At 34.4% G+C, this 23,471-nt stretch overlaps 1 protein-coding gene across 5 annotated transcripts in view; it reads right to left on the bottom strand.

Moving 5' to 3' along the window:
- The window catches only part of LOC149783108 (dual specificity protein kinase CLK2-like), an 86,304-nt gene that overhangs the window by 28,568 nt on the left and 34,265 nt on the right, over positions 1–23,471 (bottom strand). For all 5 annotated transcript variants that reach the window (XM_089931329.1, XM_089931328.1, XM_089931327.1 and 2 more), the window contains 6 exons: positions 22,039–22,144; positions 18,889–18,955; positions 13,183–13,299; positions 5,487–5,577; positions 4,892–4,967; positions 2,772–2,866 (listed from right to left, as the gene is read on the bottom strand). In XM_089931329.1, the coding sequence (XP_089787455.1) occupies positions 2,772–2,866; positions 4,892–4,967; positions 5,487–5,577; positions 13,183–13,299; positions 18,889–18,955; positions 22,039–22,144 (552 nt within the window). The remainder of the gene's footprint in view (positions 1–2,771; positions 2,867–4,891; positions 4,968–5,486; positions 5,578–13,182; positions 13,300–18,888; positions 18,956–22,038; positions 22,145–23,471) is intronic.

Raw genomic sequence — 23,471 nt, 5'->3', positions numbered from 1 at the left:
TATAGTGTCCACAACTTCTGCGTCATATAACATCCAAAACTTGCACCAAAAAGCATTTGGCTTAAGTAAAGACAGGTCCACTAACTATCCACTAACTTTAGAAGTACAGACTGGTCTACTAACTAGCTAATCAATATAATGAATGTTTAGGCAAAGTTCATATTTGAAGAAGCCCATTCGTTTTCTTGGAAATGGGTCATATACAGTTACTATAAATAGCAAATAAGTACTCTCATGCTATTCTTAGGCTACATTCATCTTTATAATAATATTCTCAAATTTATATGAGTGGAATTAAACAGGTGATAATAAAAATGACGTAAAAAGTTTATATTACTTTTTTAAAAAATTATTTTAAGAAAAAAGTATAATCATTAAAGAGGCAAGCATAAAGGTTGACATCCATGTCTAATCTGCAAAAAGACTTTCAGGTATTATGAATCAGACCATTTCTTCCTTTTAACTGCTGATTACTAGATTTTCAAATCAGCCGCTGCGGTGAACATACTGATGTCAGATTGGCACAATTCTCATTTAGGATAAAGTACACATAAGAAGATTTTCGTCAAAACCCCCATGTCGTAACAATCATCCAAACAGGGGAACTAACGACAACTAGGTTTTCATGAAGGCTATCATGGCAGAAATATTGGATGTACAACTGGCACCATGTTTTTTTTTTTATAGAATCAACAAGGTACAAGATGAAGTTTTTTGGTGAAAACTAAATGGTGATAAAACCATCCATTTGGGAGATGAGATAACATTATTTTCAAGACAGCCACTGTGGTGGTCATATTGTCATTTTCATTTCGGACCAAGCAGACACCACAAGAATATTTCTGATGACTCCAACCTACCCAAGTCAAAATGACTTTCCCTTTCAAAGGAGTGGCTAAAACAAGATTGTCTAAATGGCTACATCTTGGATGTCAACTCTGAACCATATTAATTTAAGATGAGCAAAATATTATCTGAAGTCTTTTCGTGAAAACCATATTATATGACCATTCATTCAGAAGAAGTTGTTGTTGTTGTTGTAGGGTTTAACGCCATTTTTCAGCACATGATAGGCTATACATGGCGGCCAGTATTAATGGTGGAGGAAGAACCCGGGAAAACACCGGAAAGAACCACCGACCCTCGAGAAGCTACTGGCAAGCTTTCTCACATACCCACATTGGCTGAATCCGAGACTCGAACCTACGCAGACAGATGTGAGATGGCAGTGATCCGTAACGGAGAGCGCTTTAGACCACTCGGCCACTCGGGGCCCCCATTCAGAAGAAGTAGTGAAACACGATTTTCATGATGGCCACTGTAGCAGCCATATTAGACCCCAGATCAGCACCATTTTCATTTTGCTTCTAGTGTGTGTGTGTGTATGTATGTATGTATGTATGTATGTATATATATATATATATATATAAAAAATAATAAAAATTCATTTATGTGAAAAACTTGTGTCATTATGACTGTTCAGGAGGAGCAGCAATAGCAAGTGTTTCAAGATGGCTGCTGTACTGACCAGATTTGTGTATCAGATTGGCACTATTTTCATTTAGGACTATGCAGATATCACAAGTTGTTAGCCATATTAGTTGTCAGATCAGCTCCATGTTCATTGATGAACAACCGGATATCACAAGCCATATTAGTTGTCAGATCAGCTCCATGTTCACTGATGAACAACCAGATATCACAAGTCATATTAGTTGTCAGATCAGCTCCATGTTCATTGGTGAACAACTGGATATCACAAGTCATATTAGTTGTCAGATCAGCTCCATGTTCATTGGTGAACAACCGGATATCACAAGTCATATTAGTTGTCAGATCAGCTCCATGTTCACTGGTGAACAACTGGATATCACAAGTCATATTAGTTGTCAGATCAGCTCCATGTTCATTGATGAACAACTGGATATCACAAGTCTTTTGCTCAAAACCCTACACCAACATAACTTTGTTTAGGAGGAGTTGGGATAATAAAAAAAATTTCAAGAGGAGTTGGGATAATAAAAAAAAATTTCAAGAGTTGGGATAATAAAAAAAAATTTCAAGACAGATGCTGTGGTGGCCATAATGGATGTACAAGCAGCGCAATATCAAAGTGAATTAAAAATTTCAGGTCATTATCTCATGCAGATCCAATCTGACTGACCAAATTTCCTGCTATAATTGCTTACACGCATATAATGTTCCAAAACAGTAACAACTTACTGATATTTTTAAGTAAAATAACTCTCATCATATCATGATATAATAAACATTAATATCATTATTACTCATTATGCATAACTTTTTAACATTATTTCTGTTTTATAAAATCTCATTGATCTTGGTGACGGTTCTCTCATTTTATCAAAACAGACACGCATTATTACTCCATCTCCAAAATGTGATCATGGGTGGTTTTTAGGTTGTTGCTGTTCAAAATGTCTATTTTTCTATTAACTTGGAAGAATGCAGATTGTATTTACAGCAATAATAATGGTTAATGTTTCAAACCCCATAAAAATGTTGCATTTAAAAAATAATTCATTCAAGAAATTTATAAAAATAACTTAAATTCTGTTTCCATTTTTCACAACCTGCAAAAAAATGCTGAAAAGCTAACATTTTAACAAGACAATGAAAAGGATTTTCAAGGAAAAATCAAATCAAATTGTTAAAACTGGATTCTTTAAAAATCAACAACATGGAAAACTCCACTTATATGGTAACTTAATTCTGGAAAATTTTAACAACAAATCTTCATAAAGACTCACCTTCTTTGCATTGTATGTTATATCAAAGTCTGAATCGACAAATAAAATATTTTCTGGCTTGAGGTCTGTGTGTGTCAACTGGTTTTCATGGAGGACTGAAAACAAATATGAATTTTAGGCTATTGCAATGCAGCATATAAGGAAATGAAAGTGAAACTTTTTTTGTTTTTTTCAAATACATTACACCGTAAATTATTTGACACAGATGAATATCAAAATTGAAAACAAAAGCCACGTTAAAAGAATATTCCTGACTGTTTTGATCACAAAATAACTTCCTCGTCATCAATTTATTGATTCTATATAAAAAGACAGTATCAATAGCTTTATGTTGGTAAAAAGCTCAAAAAAATATCAGAAGTCAAAAAACAAAAAAGACTTAAAACTTAAAAACAAATAAAGAGTTAGAACTTTGCCTGCAAAGAAATGCCACAAATTAAGCAGAAAAATATACCCATTAGCTTTGCAAAACTGAATTTATTATTGAAGGTATCTATTTTTGTGCTTTTCAAAAATCTGAGAGCATGGAATGGATCTAGATGTTGGTTCTATTGTTTTCATGAAAAATAACTGTTCATTGGGTCCTTCAATTCATGGCCAATATAAACAATGTAAACCACGAAAATCGGTATCCTGCAAAAAAATTGCCAAAGAATCAATTTGCACTAGTTCTAGAGAATATAAAGCATACCTACCACACATTTCTCAAATAAACAGTTTTGTTCAGTACTTTATTTTAAAAGTGAACTCAATGTGCATAAAAAGATTAGAAAATCATGCAAAAGGAACACAAGAAAAAGAATTAAATTGATATATGCCCATATTGAAGACTCTCCTTCAACTGAAATTGCCCTCAAATTTATGTTCCTTTTCTAAATACCACCCTTACTAGTGTGAAATAGAACTGTTGTAAAAATAGAAATGTGAAATAGAACTGTTGTAAAAATCCAAATCTGAACATAAAAATAGGAATGTTTCAAATCTGTATAAAATAGGAACGTTTCGAATCTGTATCCAACAATTTAAGTTTCAAAATTAAAAACAAAATTAAGTATTTATTCAATGCTGATGATTTGCACGTCTGTAGCACATGCTATCCACTATGGCACAATCCTCATCTACTCCAAATCTTAAGATTCTTGAGGGAATAAAGGCACTATGCTGAGTTGATTTCTCACTAACCAATATTCTACTGCTTTTGTGCTTAGGTACACTTTCACAAAAGAATTAAAAATTTTGTGGTCCAGACATACTAGTGTTCAAACTGCTATCTGTTGAAAAGCATTTTACAGCACCCCACCCCCACTGTAACGCGCTTTGCTATAACTCTAGACATAAATGGTGGTAATTTTTTCTTCAATGTCTGATAGAAAAAGTTTCGATCTAATGTACTAGACTCGAGTTGGACATTACTCGTTTTTACAGTCAGTGTAAGTGATTAGCTACTAATGAGATACTGTATTCCAAACAGCTCACAAGAAAAAAAACATTTGTCTTATAACTGTCAATGACAAGAATGATTAGGTCTCAAAAAACATAAAATAATACAATATTTCAAGTAGGGAATACACATAATGTAAGTGAACAATGAACATTCTACTCAGATTTGTACTTTTTGTTAACAAAAATGAAGTCCAATAAATGTAATTGTGTCCTTTCCAACTTTTATTCACAAGAATCTGAATAATCCTTTTTATTCTTCTGTGTTGATTATTAACACTTCTTTTAGAAGCTCATTTTCCCTTTCGTCTTAAACACGCTGTGCTTTCTGGATGCTATTTTAAAAAAATTCTATAATCAAGTCTGATCATGCAGATGCTTTGCATAAACAAACATGTGCAGTTTAACGCATCTGGGGTGCTACTGTAAAGCTAGTCCAGTTCCCCGACACATTTCACTAATCCAATTATGAAACCCAGATCCAAATCAAAGATGGATGAACCGATTATCCATATTTTTTGGCAATTATCATTTTTCCGTAGGTTCTGCTTGTATGCCACAAGTCCGTTTTTTAAGGGTAATTTTCATTAAGACTTATGGCAAAATCGCAAGAGTTGGCAGGTCTGTAATCAACAAATAATCTTATATGAAATTTAAAAAACTTGAGAATTAATACTTACAATTAACAGCGTAACAGAGCTGGTAGGAAATGTGCCGCACTTGTTCAATTGGATATGGAAGGTAGTTATTTTCTTTCTGCAATACACGTAAATTAATTCTAATCTTCTACGACAGGATGTATACATGTAAAATAAGTATAAATTCTAATCTTCTACGACAGGATATAGATATGTATATGCACATCAGTATAATATTGGTTATGTAATGCTAGTTAAAAGTAAAGTTATAACAATGTTAAAACAAGAGATGGCAAAAACAAACTCCAGGAAGATAAAACCTTCCAAATAAATATAAACATATAGTCCTACAAGAAAATAAGTGTTAGATTTCTTTAAAAGGTAATAAAAGATAATGATATAAATATAGTTTAAAATTATAAACCAATGCATAAATCTGGTCATTATACTGAGGGAAAAAAGTGCTATAATAACAACATAATCCACCCTACAATTCATCTGAAAATATTTCATTCAGAGTTATCTTTATCACCTGGAGTATTTATATAATTTGAAACTGAAAGCAAGATAAGGATATTTATGCTCATTACAAAATCAAGACCACACATTATATAAGCCTGCAGATGCCTCTACTTACCAGAAAATCAAAAACACTCAGTCCCAGCATTTCAAATGCGATACAAATGTGCCCATGATAGTCGAACCAATCTAACATCTGAACACATAGACTGTAAATAAGAAGAAAAAGAAAAATGAAATTGACAGTTGGACCAGTTTAACATCCGAACACTCCCACTCCCCAAAGTGACATATCTTGTACACTAGAACAAAACCTTGTTCGGATGTTGAGAAGAGTGATATGAAAGGCAAATTATACGCCTGCCCCATTTAATAGTCTTGGAAACAAGATACACACCAATTTCATTCTGGACCAACTAGACATAATAACAAGTCTTGAAGTAAAAGCCCATCTTGATGCGACCACACATTCATAACGACTTTCCAGGTGGCCACCACAATGGTGTTAATATTTAATGTTTCATTGGCATCATTTTCTTTTAAATTGTTGGACCATCTAGACACCTGAAGTCTTCTGGTGAAAACACAATACCAATTTGACTGTCTAGTTTGCTAATTGGCCATACTGGATGTCATAGTAATTTAGGATCAACCAGGTATCACCAGGTAACTTATGAAAACCTCGTGTCAGTATATCATGAATTTAGAACGAGTAGCCAAACGGGATTTTTAAGATGGCCTCCACAGTGGCCATATTGTGCTTCAGATCAGGATCTCTTTTATTTCACTGTAACGAGTCTTTGAGTGAAAATCCACTTATGATACGACTAAGAAGAAATAGCAATAATAAGATTTTGACTGATATAGCTGTCATATAGACAGTATTTGGGATCAACTGGACATCACGGAAAGTCATTTCATGAAAAGTATGTCCATTGACCATCCACGAGTAGGAGCAATAAGATGATTTTCAATGATGGACACCATGATGAAATTGTCACTATTTGTATTTAGGACCACAAAATTACAAAGCCACAGTAAGTCATAAAGTGTAATGACTTTCTTTTGTTGTTTATTATTATTATAAAATGGCTGTTTTAAGCAGCAGCTGTAAACATATTAAATTCTTACTACTCAGCAATCACATATCTCAAGTCAGGCTGGCAAAAGAATCAACAAGGAAATCCTGCATGGACCTAGTTGCTCTCTCCTCTGATGATATTTTTCACTAGTATTGTTTATATAAAACAGCCACAGATATCTGTCACATATCAGACTGTCTATTCCTAAAAACTAACTGGTTATTCTTAATACAATGATGTTATAGATTGGTGAGGCTGATTATTCTTTATCGTCCAGATATACAAAACTGTAAAAATCAATCTTCAATTATAAAAACAACAAAAGGCCCTCAAAAGGACTGATTCTCTAGTGGCAAAAAAAAATTCCCCAAAATTTAATACCATTTGGTCTTATAAAATGCAGTGCTGAAACTCCACTGATATTTTTGAGCAAAGACAAAGAGTTTCAAAGCATCCACTGGTCAACTGCTGTGTCAACCACATCACATAGGTACCATTTTCACTTCAGACCAAGCAGAGGTCTATCAATGAAAACCCACTCCGTATTGACCATCCAATCAGGAGGAGTAGCAATAAAAAGATTTTCAAGATGGCTGATGTGGTTGCCATACTGAACATCAGATTGGCACCATCATTTAGGACCAACTCTACATCACAAGAAGTCTTTCAGTGAAAAACCTACACTGGTATGATCATAAATTCAGAAGAAGTAGTGAAAACAAGATGGCAGCTGTAGTGGCCATACTGATTGTCCTAACAGCATCATTTTCACAAAGAACCATGTAGACCATGGGATGAATTAGTCAAGATTGAAGGCAATCCAAATAGACCATGGGATAAATTAGTCAAAACTAAAGGCAGTCCAAGCAGACCATGGGATGAATTAGTCAAGACTGAAGGCAATCCAAGCAGACCATGGGATGAATTAGTCAAGATTGAAGGCAGTCCTACAAGTTGTTTAGGAAAAGTAGCAATAAGAAACTTGTTTTAATGGATGGATGGACAGACAACTGACCATCCCACAAGCTCTTCTGGTCTATGACCAGTAGAACTAAAAAGAACCTATATTTAGCTTATAGGTCACTTGTATTCATTTATAAACAGCATATAAGTGACTATTCACTTAGCTTGTACTTCCAGAAGCTAAGAATAAATAAACTTGAAATCACAATAAAACTTCTAACTAAAATTTATTGAAAAAGCACTAGTTACTTCTTTGAATGTCAAATTGGCATTTAGGAACAACTTTCAGCCCAGATATTGAATGTCAAATTGGCATTTAGGAACAACTGGATATCATCTAAGTCTTTTTTGAAAAATATTGATAATGGATATATGTTGTTGTTGTTGGGTTTAATGCCATTTTTCAGCGCACGATAGTCTATGCATGGCGGCCAGTATTAATGGTGGAGGAAGAGCCTGGGAAAACCCTGGGAAGAACCACCGACCCACGAGAAGCTACTGGTAAGCTTTCTCACATACTCACATTGGCCAAATCCTAGATTATAACCCACGCAAACAGACGTGAGATGGCAGTGATCCGTAACGGAAAGCGCTTTAGACCACTCTGCCACTCGGGGCCCCTTGGATATATGTATAATTTATTATATTATGTACCTTATGATAATACTCCTAATAAGTACAACTTCCCAATTATGTGTGTTCCATGTCCTATACAAACCTATTGAATTTATTAAGAATTTTAGTTTTTGGTTAAACAAACCCATACAAATATCAACAGTCCGAATCTCAGTTGCTGATCACACAATGCATTAAAATATTTATAGTGAGAATTTTGGTGTTCAAAGAAGACCATAGTACTAATTTGCTCATTTCCATACCATTTCCCTATCACTGTCAAAGGACAAATTGGTAATTTATTTTAAGTCTTACAAAACAATCTTTTTTTTTGTAATGGAGGCATGAAGTACAAAATACATTTGAGGAAGGGCTGTTTTTCTCTTGGTAATGATTATCTATGCATGCTTTCATATGGTAAAGTTGAACAAGGCACTTGAAATCCCATCATGAGCTACATATAGTTACAAGCACATTCTGGAAATGTGATCACAAATTCAAGCAGGAATCTCTTTGTTATCATCTAGTGCCAAGTAAGCCCACTCCCTTACATATAGCATCACCAGTGAGGCAGCTGAATACAGAGATACAGACTGATCTAACTTAAAGGTTGACCACAGTGATACATCTGCTCAGTACATAATCATTTGGCAAACAGCCATTTTGCTTACTGTTATGTTCTATACAGAAGAGTCAGAGGGAAAGAGAAACAAATAAAGAATTAGTGAATAATTCTCCTGTTCATTCATCACATACAAATATTGTAATAGGTGATATACTTATTTTACAAATGGAAATTAATGTCTCATTATAACAATACTAAAGAAAAACATTTTCAGTAAGTACCATTATGTGCATCTAAAGTTCAAAACAATATTCAAAATAATAAAGGTCTCCTTTAAAATGGGCTGATAAAGAAAAGAATGGACAAGTACCATGGCAGTGATAAAGCTGATGAATTTGAAAGCATATTTCGTATAGAGTGGTAGTGATACAGCTGATGAATTTGAAAGCATATTTCGTATAGAGTTGCAGTGATACAGCTGATGAATTTGAAAGCATATTTTGTATAGAGTGGTAGTGATACAGCTGATGAATTTGAAAGCATATTTTGTATAGAGTTGTAGTGATACAGCTGATGAATTTGAAAGCATATTTTGTATAGAGTGGCAGTGATACAGCTGATGAATTTGAAAGCATATTTCGTAGAGTGGTAGTGATACAGCTGATGAATTTGAAAGCATATTTTGTATAGAGTGGTAGTGATACAGCTGATGAATTTGAAAGTATATTTTGTATAGAGTGGTAGTGATACAGCTGATGAATTTGAAAGCATATTTCGTATAGAGTGGTTGTGATACAGCTGATGAATTTGAAAGCATATTTCGTATAGAGTGGTTGTGATACAGCTGATGAATTTGAAAGCATATTTCATATAGAGTGGTAGTGATACAGCTGATGAATTTGAAAGCATATTTCGTATAGAGTGGTAGTGATACAGCTGATGAATTTGAAAGCATATTTTGTACAGAGTTGTAGTGATACAGCTGATGAATTTGAAAGCATATTTTGTATAGAGTGGTAGTGATACAGCTGATGAATTTGAAACCATATTTTGTTCTCTAAATACTGAAGCTCGTTTGCAAATGAAACTTTAAAGTATTCTGTACTATAAATCATAAAGAAATTAAATGGATATTAATTCTGCGAAATTCATGAAAAGAATAGTTCCACTGTTGATTGAAATTTATGTTAATTGGACCCTGAATCCAAGGCTAATGTGACAGTACTAAAAATAACTTCTCTTATACACAATAACAAGGCATTAACCCACTGTACACATTGCTTTTTGGAATTTCCACCCAACTCTATTGGCAAAGACGTTCCGAAGGACTGATGGACAGTCTGAAGGTATCATAATATGTCTGACATGACAATAAAGAAAAATGTTTCCATGAAGCACAAATGCTCCTCCATAATGGTCTATATGTAAAGATTAAGCCAATGGATAGACACTGGATAAATATACATAGCTAATACCATATATCCCTTTCACATCCACACATGGACAAATATACATAGCTAATACCATATATCCCTTTCACATACACACATGGACATAAAGATAATATATAGGAATACATTTTCCCAAACATCTCATCTGTAGGTGAAATTACTTCACTGATTATTCATTCATATATCAGCTGTTAATTATTCCCATACAGCTATATATATATAAAAATGCAAATGCCAACTTTGAGTTGTCAAGTTTCAATAACATTCATCTAGATCACTACATTTAGAATCTTTATTATTTTTGCCATAGGACACGTTTAATAGCACAATCACAATTAAGATTTGCCAAAATTACCTAATTAGCCTCATTTTCATTTAGACTCAGTCACCACAAAAAGCCTTAGAGTGAAACCCCATGACTAGATGCCTTTCCATTTATAAGTAATAATAAAAAGATTTGAAAGATAGCAGCCATGGTGACTGCTTTGAATGTCTGATTGGACCACTGTTACACTTCAATTCCCATAATTGTGTGATCCCATAGTTTTACCTTGTACACCGCCTTAGTACAATTTTTCATTAGAGAAGTTCTGAAAACTAAAACACCTGTTCTTTAGTAGATGTTTATCCACATCTGTATTGGTGCTAGTGATGGCAAAAGCTGTCAAGGTGATGAAAACTGCAAAATGGCAATGAATATCCATTTTAAAACTATGGATCTGGCAATGACAACATTCAAGATTTGTGGTTGACTGAGGCAGTTAGAATAAATGCTGGGAGTATGTAGTGAACACTAAATGGTGGAAAGAGGCAGTTATAATAAATGCTGGGAGTGAACACTAAATAACGGAAAGAGGCAGTTATAATAAATGCTGGAGTACAGAGTGAACACCAAATGACAGAAAAAGGCAGTTATAATAAATGCTGGGAGTGAACACTAAATGGTGGAAATAGGCAGTTATAATATATGCTGGGAGTACAGAGTGAACACTAAATGATGGAAAAAGGCAGTTATAATAAATGCTGGGAATGAACACTAAATGACGGAAAGAGGTAGTTATAATAAATGCTGGAGTAAAGTGAAAACTAAATGATGGAAAAAGGCAGTTATAATAAATGCTGGTAGTGAACACTAAATGACAGACAGAGGCAGTTACAATAAATGCTGGGAGTACAGAGTGAACACTAAATGATGGAAAAAGGCAGTTGTAATAAATGCTGGGAGTGAACACTAAATGACACAAAGAGGCAGAACAGAAATTCCATGTTTCTGTTCATTTCAGGTTAATGAGATTTTCATTCCCGCCAACTTTTCACAAGTTACCTGAGCACATATTAAAATGTTTGGTGCAATAACATCAACGTCCAAGGAAAATATGATAGTCCTGTGCCATGACAAATTTGTTAAAACAAGTAAGATCTCATTTTTTAAAAGGCAATAATGCTGAAATTTTGTATTACAGTTTTCAAAATCAGTGACGTCTATATATTACATGCCATAATTACAAGACACCATGAGAAATGTACATTTATTTTTGTTACTGACCTTGATCTGCCCCTGGTTAAAAGTCTTGTCACAATTTTGCAAAATCCATGTGGATTAGTACCATAATACAAACACGAAACATACTGGCAAATTATTTATACACAGCATTGTCTTGAAATAATCTATATGTCTAACTTGCACTGAATTATCACGACCACAAATTCTGCAATGAGCATGAAGACATCCTCAGTCTGAATGTTGTACTACATCAAGCTCAGTCTGAATGTTGTACTACATCAAGCTCAGTCTGAATGTACTACATCAAGCTCAGTCTGAATGTTGTACTATATCAAACTCAGTCTGAATGTTGTACTACATCAAGCTCAGTCTGAATGTTGTATTATATCAAACTCAGTCTGAATGTTGTACTACATCAAACTCAGTCTGAATGTTGTACTACATCAAGCTCAGTCTGAATGTTGTACTACATCAAACTCAGTCTGAATGTTGTACTAAATCAAGCTCAGTCTGAATGTTGTACATCAAACTCAGTCTGAATGTTGTACTACATCAAGCTCAGTCTGAATGTTGTAATACATCAAGCTCAGTCTGAATGTTGTACTATATCAAGCTCAGTCTGTCTGAATGTTGTAATACATCAAGCTCAGTCTGAATGTTGTACTATATCAAGCTCAGTCTGAATGTTGTACTACATCAAGCTCAGTCTGAATGTTGTACTATATCAAGCTCAGTCTGAATGTTGTACTACATCAAGCTCAGTCTGAATGTTGTACTACATCAAGCTCAGTCTGAATGTTGTACTACATCAAGCTCAGTCTGAATGTTGTATTATATCAAGCTCAGTCTGAATGTTGTACTACATCAAGCTCTTATTTCAAATTTGTAAAGTGTTATTGATCTGTCCTTTTCCAATATAACATGTTTTAAATTATAAGAAATCTGCTGCAACATTTTTCAGTCATATAACATCTAAAAGCCACATTGGTAAAGCCTGTTTCTCTTAACAGCTGGTGCCATTTTCTTGTATTGACTGGTACAATAACTAAATGCTTTATTACTTGAACGACCTTGTGAGCTTTATTTTCAAACTGAAAAAACCAGTCCGTTTCCCTGGAATTGTGTCATATACAGCTGCTATAAAAAGAAAAAAAGGAAAGCACATGAAGGTCGGGGTGGACAAATGTACTTGTACCCTTTTCTTTTGCAGCAGTCTTCTTTTCAAAATATTTTGAAATTTACGAGTGGGATAAAAGAAATGATAATAAAAAAATAAAAAACATCTTTTAATTGCTTTGGGTTTTATTAATCTTCCAAACAAGCATAATCCATATAGAGGCAGGCTTAAGACATAATTAGGTGAAAAACAAAGCATAATGGTTGGCATGTAAGCATACCATATCTAAGGAAACTTTGCAGTTTATGCTTCATGTAAGCTTACTGTATCTAAGGAAACGGCATGCAGTGTATGCCTCCTGTAAGCGGTCTATGTAAGAAAACAGCATGCAGTTTATGCCTCCTGTAAGCGTACTCAATGTAAGGAAATGGCATGCAGTTTATGCTTCCTGTAAGCATACTCAATGTATGGAAACGGCATGCAGTTTACGCTTACATAAAAATGACTAGCTACTTACTATTTGCCATGTGGGTCTTTCTCTCGTACTTTCTCTAAAACATTTATTTCTAGTTTGGCGGCTTCCCGGTACTTTTCTATATTTTTGATGATCTTGAGTGCCAATCTCTCATCCTTCCTAGAAAAAAAATGCAAGATCAATTACATTTTAATCTTAATAAATGATAAACAAATACACCAGGTTTAAATGGGATGCCCCATTACAAGAACATCTAAAATTGCTTCAAAAAATTCAACAGAATGTACTTAAATAATTTATATTTTTCTTGCTTACACCCCCCATTTTCAGAATAAATGCTGACATCAGAATTAATTCTGCTGCTGTTGTGGTTACTATGAATGAAAACAAGTGTTTCTTCAACAAAATAAATTCTTACTTTACTGAAAAAAGTTAAGGTATATAACTGTTTTAACTTCAGTCATTATGTGACTGTTTTGCTTAATTTTAATAATTATCATAGGTACCATTACCCAGGTGTAATAAACTTATATTCATGCTGCCTTATGAAAAGCTAGATATATTCTGCATGGGGTCCACAAATAACCAAAAGATCTTGATGGCTGAAGACACACACAGCTTGTAGGAGACAGAAAATTAAAGTCCAAGGCGACAATTCCCCAGTAAATGAAAAACAAATAACCAAACTTTTGAAAACTGAGAAAACAGGATTCGGAAATAAAGGCCCTGGAAACAAGGACTTGCAAGCTATAACACAGAGTTAGCAGTAAAAAGAAATGTCACTCAAAGTTTAGCTTACTAGTTTTATATCCAATGCCTTGGCAATACATTATGAAACTTCCAAATGCACAATATTTGTAACCCTGAAAAAAGACAACAAGAAGAGTCCTTCCATGGGTCAGATGCTCCGAAAACAATTTCCAGAATTCAAGAAAAGACCTATTTCTTTTTTTTAAGCTGCAGAGTGTTGAAACCATTTCTAATCTGCAAGATTTTCAACTTGTGGTGACCATACTGAAATGTCAGAGCTTAATCCTTAAAACGCAATAATAAGTTTTCTTAAAAAATCATCAAGATTTCCAAGTTGGCTGAAATAGCCGCCATATTTGACATCAGACTGGCATCATTATCATTAGACCAAAATAAATGAACTCTTCACTAAATCATACAAGTGTTAGCAAAAATAGTACAGCTTCCCATCAGATGCATGTGTGTTTGCAGCAATACTCTGTCCCTGCTGCCTCTGGCAGAGATGGGAAACCCACAAATGCATCTCATATTAAGGCTTTCAAACTGCAAACATCCGGTCTCATTAAAAATATTCGGCAATAAAAGTAGCCTTTACATAATATTATGCAAGTATTCTATCAGCAGGTTTATGCCCTATAAGACAACTACCACTGAAAACAAGGACAACTGTAGAAAGTAAATAAAATGTCAACCTTCATTTATTTTTTGATGATTCTGATGAAAGTTTAGAAGGATCTGAAAGTGACGACATTATAGATAACATTGAATTTTAATTATCAGATTCAAGATAAAGGATCAGACATTAGTACAAGTCCTGTTACTACACCAGATTTATCTGAAGCTGAGGATGAAACACGTGACAATCTTGGAAGGTTGGAACACGCGTGGCCAGTGGGCAACTTTACCGCAGATTCAGGGGCAACATTTCACTTTGATGAAAATTCAAAGGAGATCAATTTTATTTTTTTACAATTTTCCCCAAAATATGAATGCCAGTCACTGGTAGCTGAAACGAACAGATAAGCCAATAAAACAAATTATTGGGAAGCCTGACCCCAATAGGATCTATATGTGAACATCAACATTATTTTCTGCGGATTATACTTGGTGATGGAAATAAGTGGCACAAAACTTTGGGAGTGTTTTTAATTCTATTTCTCATTAAATTGATAGTTTGCATGGGTCGAGATTGATGTAGAAAATGTAGACAGAATGGGCACTAACTCTAGTTGTACACACTCAGGCAGCCATTATGTTGATTTGAGGTTCATAGTAACAGAAGATGAAAAGTTAAGTCTTATAGTGAGAACCCCATGTTGATTAGGACCATCCATCCAAATGGATTTATGCGATGGCCATATTGGATGTCTTGACAGTAAGTTTTTTTCATTAAATAAGTCTTCCAATGTTGATATGACTTTCCATTCATTAACAGAAATAACATCTTAAAGACGGCTACTAAGGCATCAATACTGGACATCAGGGTCCATATTCACTGATGGCCAACTAGGCATCAGCTGAAATCTTTTAGCGATTTGACCATCCATTCAAACGTAGCTACAATAAGATTTTCATATGGCTTCATGCTTACCATACTGGATGTTTGGAAACGACCATTTTCCTTAAGAACCAACCAGACTATGAGATGAATGTGTCAAGTTTCATGGCAATACTCCTAAGAACCAACCAGACTATGAGATGAATGTGTCAAGTTTCATGGCAATACTCGTAAGAACCAACCAGACTATGAAATGAATGTGTCAAGTTTCATGGCAATACTTCAAATAGTAAGTGTATCAATAACAAACATCAGACAATGGCCATCTCAGCAGTTCTTCACGTCAGAGCTATTAAAGGAAGAAAGGAATGAAGGCAGAATGGACAAGATAGAGAAAACAAGGATTCAATTTACAGTAAGCATATCAGATACTTAACCTAATGACAAATTTATATCCAAATCAAGATAAATAACTTTATTATGCCCGTTGCATTTAAAATCAGTTATGCTAAAAATATGCATATCTTTGAAGAGCTTCCATGCTTGTATTCCTATATCCCCCAACTATTTATCAGTTCCTGCTGCACACAGAGAGCTATCATATCCGGTGTAATTATCTTCCATGCCAATAGTTTAATGTGACATTTACTGATAACTTCCACAGCAGTAAGAACTCTGATGTTTACCATTTCCAATTTTTTTCTATTTTGAACTTAGAAATGTGTAGAAGCTCTTATGCATGCCACCAGTAAAATGTGCAATCTTTTACAATGGAGACCATACACGTCTACAAGAGCCATGCTGTTCTTGTGTCTACAAAAACTGAATTTGCAAGTTAGGTTTGGTCAAAAACATTGTCCCTGGGTGGGTTTGTATCTGTGTTGTTTTTATTACTTTTAATGATACACGTAAGATGTTACTGGTTACAACATGCCCTGGAAAAGGAAGCTAAGTGCCTTTTCCAAAGACACCAAAGTAACTGACCCAGGAAATGTAAGTCAAGAGCCTTTCCCAAGGTCACACCAAAGCAGCCAATTCAGAAAATATGAGCGAAGTGTCTTTTGTATGAAAACACCAAAGTAGCAAACTCAGAAAAATTGGTTGCATAACAAACATTTTACGATATTGAGAAAAGTATTAGCTCCGTCTATTTTTAAAGAGAATACTGATCAACTCTGGGTTTTTCAACTTCCTATTCTGTACTGGTCATCTGTGGCTTTTCCAGCTTCCTATTCTGTACTGATCAAATGTGGCTTTTCCAACTTCCTATTCTGTACTGATCAACTGTGGGTTTTCCAACTTCCTATTCTATACTGATCAACTGTGGGTTTTCCACCTTCCTATTCTATACTGATCAACTGTGGGTTTTCCAACTTCCTATTCTATAGTGACTTAAGTGCTGATAATGTATCAAATAGGATCTACGGTGAACAAATCAAGGCATAACTTGTAAAAATAATGCAAGATTGTTGCACATTAGGTTCATTTACTTGCAATATTTTTAAAAACAACACAAACTAGTGCAAATTCAATGTCCTGGAATATTGCATGCACACACACACAAAGACTAGCCCAACTACATGTATTTCTGCAAGTATTTCTGTCACTAACTCCCTGGTAGAAAATTTTTTTTACAGGGTTGATACAGGGTATAATAGAAGTCAAGGACCTTTCAAGGACATTATCCAATTTTTTCAATGCCCAGTACACTTTAGGTATATTTATCAATGGCCATTTAAAGGATTAGTGAGAATGTTGTGATTTCCTGACAAGGGGCTTCCTAATACTAATGCAATAGGCTTGAGACTTTATAACAGAGAATATTTAAAAAATCTTTAGAGAATAACAACTTTATTTCTATGATGAAAAAAATGAATGCAGATCTTTATATGAAGGGAACAAAAACAACTATAGATTACACATCATATTTGATGTACACTAGGTTCAACAGTTCTTTAAACTCTAACTACACTACTACTACTTTTATGACAGTCACAGATCACCAAATGAAGAACAAAATACAATGGAAGGATAAAAAGTAGACAAAGTAGAATAGTTACAAACTTTTCTTTAAATTCTGCACTCAACATATAATTTGCACACATGCCCACACTACAACCACTGACTTTTTAAGCAGCAATGTGACGCTGATAAAGTCAATAATAGACTTCCGAATTTTAGATCATATGCCGAAAATCAGAAGCTTGGATGTACAATAATGACCATTTTTGTATATATATATTTCATTATTTTTTGTTTTGAGGGGTTGAACAGCTGATTCACCATGATTTAAAGTACAAAGATGTACTGCTGCCGCAGAAAATAAATTGATGAAGAAGAATGATCACTGGAAAAGATTTGCTCATTTTTTATACTCTATAATCAGGTGAACGTGCAATCATACATATCTGATTGGTCACTTACGTAAACTACCCAATTGCAGAAAGTTTTATTTAGATTACACGACATAATGGGATGAAAAGAAACTTTCATACATTTGTTTGTCAATTAATTTGTTATATTTCAAGGACAGAGGCTTATTTTCAAGGACTTTTCAAGGTAGTGGCAAGATTTCTGGCATACCCGCATTGGTTGGGTCTGCAACTTGAACCCATGCTGAGGTGAAATGGCAGTGATCGGTAAAGGCAGGTGCTTTAGACTACCAAGTTAAACAGTCCATACTACCAACACATCTGGGTGAAACCTTAAAGAAACAAGACTCTCTAATGTTTCTCTTTTGTCAACACATCAACACTTTCATGTTTTTTTCTTCATCTTGGACTGAATGCATATGAGCTTGTATTATACGTGTCCATTAGCCTGTGTGTGATAGTGGCCAACTTTAGCCTGTGTGATAGTGGCCAACTTTAGCTTGTGTGATAGTGGCCAACTTTAGCCTGTGTGATAGTGGCCAACTTCAGCCAAAGAAATATGTCAAGTTTAATGAATCAAACCAATCACAACTGTTGTTGCATACAATATTGGCTTGCAGAATTTTTGCTATACAAATATCCAATGTAGAAAGTTTTGACACAGTATGAATAACAATGGATATAACCATAATGATGTAAACTCAGCCAAACATACAATATAAACAAGTTTATGATCAGGGGTTGCCTCCTAGAAAGCTAATGTACAACTTGAGTCCGAGATAAAAAAGAAAATTAATTAGATTTTATCCAAAGATCTCAAACAGATGAATTAAGTAATTACAATGGTGTGACACTTTCCATTATCATAATTGATAGCAAGTTGATAGCAATGTGTGCAATCAGGACCAATCATTTTTATTACGGCAATCTTGGATGCATATCTAAGAGGCAACCAGAACAATCGGACTTTGAAATCTACCAGGCAACTAGAACAATCTGGTGTATAATCAAACTGAACAACCACGGATTTTGAAAACTTTTCTACCTTTGTTAGCTATTATAAGTCTCCTGGTCCATTTATTTGTCTTTGATTAACCTGGAATGCAATTAATTTCAAGAACTGCTCACCTCTGATTATCTTTCACTGATACACATTTCCCAAAAGTTCCCTCTCCAAGAGTTTGAATAACTTCATCTGAAAAAGGAACACTCTTAGTCAACATGCCACCTGCAAAATGCATTTATTTTTAAGAAAAAAAAAAAGAGATGGCTAATTCTTAAATCAAAGGTAATCATAAAGCAATGCACATGTCTACAATGAGCCAAAAGTACATCAGAAAGGAGACTATCCATTTCACTTGTTATAAATTTTACATGCAAGGTTCCATTTCATTACAAGTGATCTCCTGTACAGACCATCTCAAGCTGACAGCATATTTTTTTTTCCATCTTAAATCCACTTTCTTAACATCTGATTTTAAATATCACCTCCATAATTAATTATTATTTCATTTTAAATACCATTTTTCCTTGTTCCATTAGTTTCATTTAGAGTGGTATCGGACAGTACTTAACATTCAAGGCTCAGCAAAAACATGGCTTTCATGATGGAAGTATACTGGATAAATGGAACACATCTTGGACCAATACTTTCAAATAATTTTCTTTAACTACGACTGCCATCAATAATATGCAATCTTTTTAAGAAAAAAAACTTTAGACAATATGAAAGTCTGACAGAAAGGCTATATTGCCATGTACCAATTTTATTCAACTTTTTAACCTCAGAGATATAATTTCATTGACTGAAGACCAGTTCTTTCCATTTAACAATTGTCGCCATAAGGGCAGTATGTCTCTAATATCTTGCATGTGAATTTGTACTTATTCTGCATATCTTTTCAAGAGAAGAGCTTTTAAATGTACATTTAAATGCAACCTATTCTTTTTTGCAAGATATAAAACCTATGGAGACACCTGGTACACGATGAACTGATCCCTTGCTAGTGCTACCGACGATGGAGAAAACAGCTATTTTCTGAAAATTGTATTGTTCTTTTAGGAAAAACATCGCATGTTAATACTATGCTTCGACAAGGTACTCTGAGTGTTGATATTCATAGAAAACAATTTAAGTCTTATTATTAACCAATTTCATGCCAGAAAATGTAGTTCATTTTTTGGGTTACTTTTGAATCAGAATTATGCTGGGTCCAGTCTTGAGGCATATGGGTCCCAACAGTTAAATAATGTTACACTATGAATACACTATAGTGCATATTATTCTGTGCAGTGCTTGGTTATAACAGTCAACACATTTCTCGTCACATTTATTACTTCTATCTTTTCATCTACATGGTTCATTCATACCTCTTGTAATTCAACAGAGGTCAAGTCCACTTGACTTCTGGTGGGTGAAAATAACAAAGTCCACTTGACTTTTTTACTTTTGGTGGGTGAAAATGGAAAAAGGTCAAAAACATAGGTCCTGAACCTTGGATATGAGGATTATTTAGAACCTGACCAGACAATCAAAAAATGATTGCTGGTTAAACCAAGGGTCAAAGTTCAAACAATGAAAGAGTTTATTTAATGTTGTTTTTCTTTGTTCATCATGGAATAACCTGCCAGTTGCTGAATCACACAGCAAGTAACGCCAAGAGGGTGTTATGTAAGCTGTGTGAGTTTGCAAGTGACAGTTTATACCACAATAAACTCTGAACAAGACAATATTAAACTCTTATAATTACAATTCTTTCTAATTCTACACTTTAAATTTTATTTGGATTTTTAAAAAAGAGATTTCCTATCAGTTCTAAAGCCTTATTTAATTTTTTGAGTTCTATTTCAGGTCGCTTTGTAGCTATTTATAGATCTGGGCATTCTCCATCTGTGATGTAAAAGCTACATTCAACTCTAAATAATTCAACCAATGGTGGGCAATCATAATTCAACCAATGGTAGGCAGTCCAAGATTTTGACTATTGCACAGCAAGGTCTTAATATTTTATCTAACTTGTCATGTGTTTTGAGTAGAAGTTCAATATTCAAAACAAAGGATTTGTTGTTTTGTTTGACATACAAATGACTCATGGATTTGATGCTTTCATCAGTTGACTGTGACATGGCTGAATAATTATTTGCCCAGACATGCGAGTAATCAATGTTTGTTTCTTTATATATACTTTTGTTTTCACTAACATTTAGGATACCTGCAGGGGCCACTTACAAATGAAATTAAGAGTATTGGTAAAAGGTTAAGGTCAAACAGTGCAAAACACTGACCCTGACAGTTACGATGGGGGAATAGCAGGACCCATTTCCCACCCACCCCACATCATAACTATCAGAGTTGGCATCTTCCACTGAAGGACCATGTCCAACTGTTATGTCAGTTTTTGAATTCCCTTCCTTCCAATTCCTTTATTTTGTAAATTTATCTGTAATGAGCTGCAGTGCAAGTGCTGTAGTCCAAACGTTTTTGGCAGATTTTGAATTTCAGCCTTTTATTTTCAAATCTTTTCAAAGAATTGTTTGATTTCAGCAAAACTGTTAGATTTCTATTTTGATTCTGTCATGTGAAATTATTCAAATTTCTAAATAAAATATAAACCCACCGTTTAGGCATGCAGTGTGTATGCCCTCTGATTCAGTGTTGACATTAATTACTTTGACCATGACTATTTATAGAAGTTAGTAGAAAGTAGTTTTCATTACTCTTTATGGAGAAATAAATACAACTGGGCCTGATCACATGGTTATGTTCTTACCAGTGGAAATCTTCCCTAAAGTTACCAACTTATTCAACTGCAATTATACTATACAAGTGCATTTGAAAAGTGTGCATTTTTGGCAGTGTAAAAAATCCTCACTTATGCATTTTTCCCATTTTGTTCCAGCTAAGCATGGGAATAAATAATAAAAACTTGCCATCATGAAAGTCACATTTCAAAGCTTTATCACAGGGACGTATATATTTATATATCTTTCAATATTAGATGCAGCTAGATGTCCATGAATGATATTCAACTTCAATGTAGAGCATGTGTAAATGTAGACGATATGACCTGTTTAAGTTACCTTCATATTTTATTGCAAAAATGCTACAGCTCTGCAAGTCTACCAATGCTTAAATATTGCAATGGTGTAAAAACTGAGGTAGGGGGAACATCATATAGTAAACTAAGAAATAAACATCTAATGTATACAACAAGACATGTATCAAGTGATCATAAATACTAATTAGAAGTAGCCTAAACGTTACGAAATGGTGAGTACATCGGGCTTGAAGTATGTCCCCCGCCTGATAGATCAGGTGACCCTCTTCGTCATCCTCTACACTTGGCGCCCTCTCACTGTGACTGATGGTTGCATCTCTCCGGTCCTGTGGTGTTGAATTTCAAGCCAACCCATCAACATCGCCATCATCAACGACATCATCGTAACAATCACCATATCACCAGCACAGATTAATTCGGCCCAGATTGAGTTTCGGATCAATGCGGCAGATGACGCGGCATATTTCAAGCCACAGGTTCAGTTCAGGGCACATATGTGATAAGATAACAGGGAAGGCAAGGCCAAGTAAAGATATTGTCAAAAAAACAAATGTTAAATATAGATCAAAACAGTGTATGCATACAAATTTTTAACCACCCTGACACTATATATCCAATTTTTTATTGCGAAATCCTAACTCACCCATGGTGCCAAATAAACACCATATATAATACACTTTATTAAAGAGTGTCATAATAAACCTAAGATGAGACCAAAACTATAAAAAATAATGGCCAAAGCTAAAATAGTATCTCTAATATGCTTGTACAGTCATAACTTACCAACGGTGGAAATCCATAATTATTAATTGATTAGTTTTCTTGCATTTTTCAGACATTTACAGAGTGCTAGATATATTTAATTTCTACCTTAGATTTACCCAGGAAAAAAAGCATTGGAAAAGAAAGATTCTGGTAGCAGATCATTTTTTGCTCTAGAAATGCCAACCCTAAATTAAATAGTACCCGATAATGAATAGTATGATGACAACATTAAATGATGCTTAAGCACGATGTATTCAAGAGTGAAGACAGAGTTATACAGATTTTAAAAGTAACTGCCAGCTGTACTTGAATAATGAGCCGGGTGGGTGGAGAGGAGAAATGGATGTTTTGGAGAGTTGGTCAGGGAGATGTGGGCTTTCTAATATTCTTTCACAATCAACATTTTACCTTGATGGGCTGTCTCGAGCACATTAATTTTATTTCACATATCTGAGAGCATTTAGAAATTAGTACAATGTATACTTATGATTGTCTATGCCAGCTGATATTATCTGTGAACTTCCTTCCCATTACTAATGAATGCAAACAAAAGTATTATTCATCAAGTAAAACATGACAAATAATGTTCTTCACTTATTAATTTACTCAGAAGGAAGCGACATCAACACTGGATTCCTCAACAATGATTATGACTTCATTTCCATATCTTCCTCTCACTTTCAAGAACACAAGAACCCACTTTCCTTATTTTGCTCAAACTCAGTGTAATTTAGTTTTGCAATTGCAGGTTTTGTGCCAATTTAAGACCTGGCAACCCTAAAACTATCAGACGTTTTTCCATAAGAACGAAATATCATGAATAGCTATTGTCAAGTTGGAAAACCTGCATTCAAAAAGACAGATGCAACAAAGGAAAACATCATGTTC

Source organism: Sinohyriopsis cumingii, chromosome 14 (genome assembly GCF_028554795.1).
Source record: "Sinohyriopsis cumingii isolate HCF-2022 chromosome 14, ASM2855479v2, whole genome shotgun sequence".
Classification (NCBI taxonomy): Eukaryota; Metazoa; Mollusca; class Bivalvia; order Unionida; family Unionidae; genus Sinohyriopsis; species Sinohyriopsis cumingii.
The sequence above is the reverse complement of the archived record's forward strand: the minus strand, read 5'-3'. Positions and strand labels throughout refer to the sequence as shown.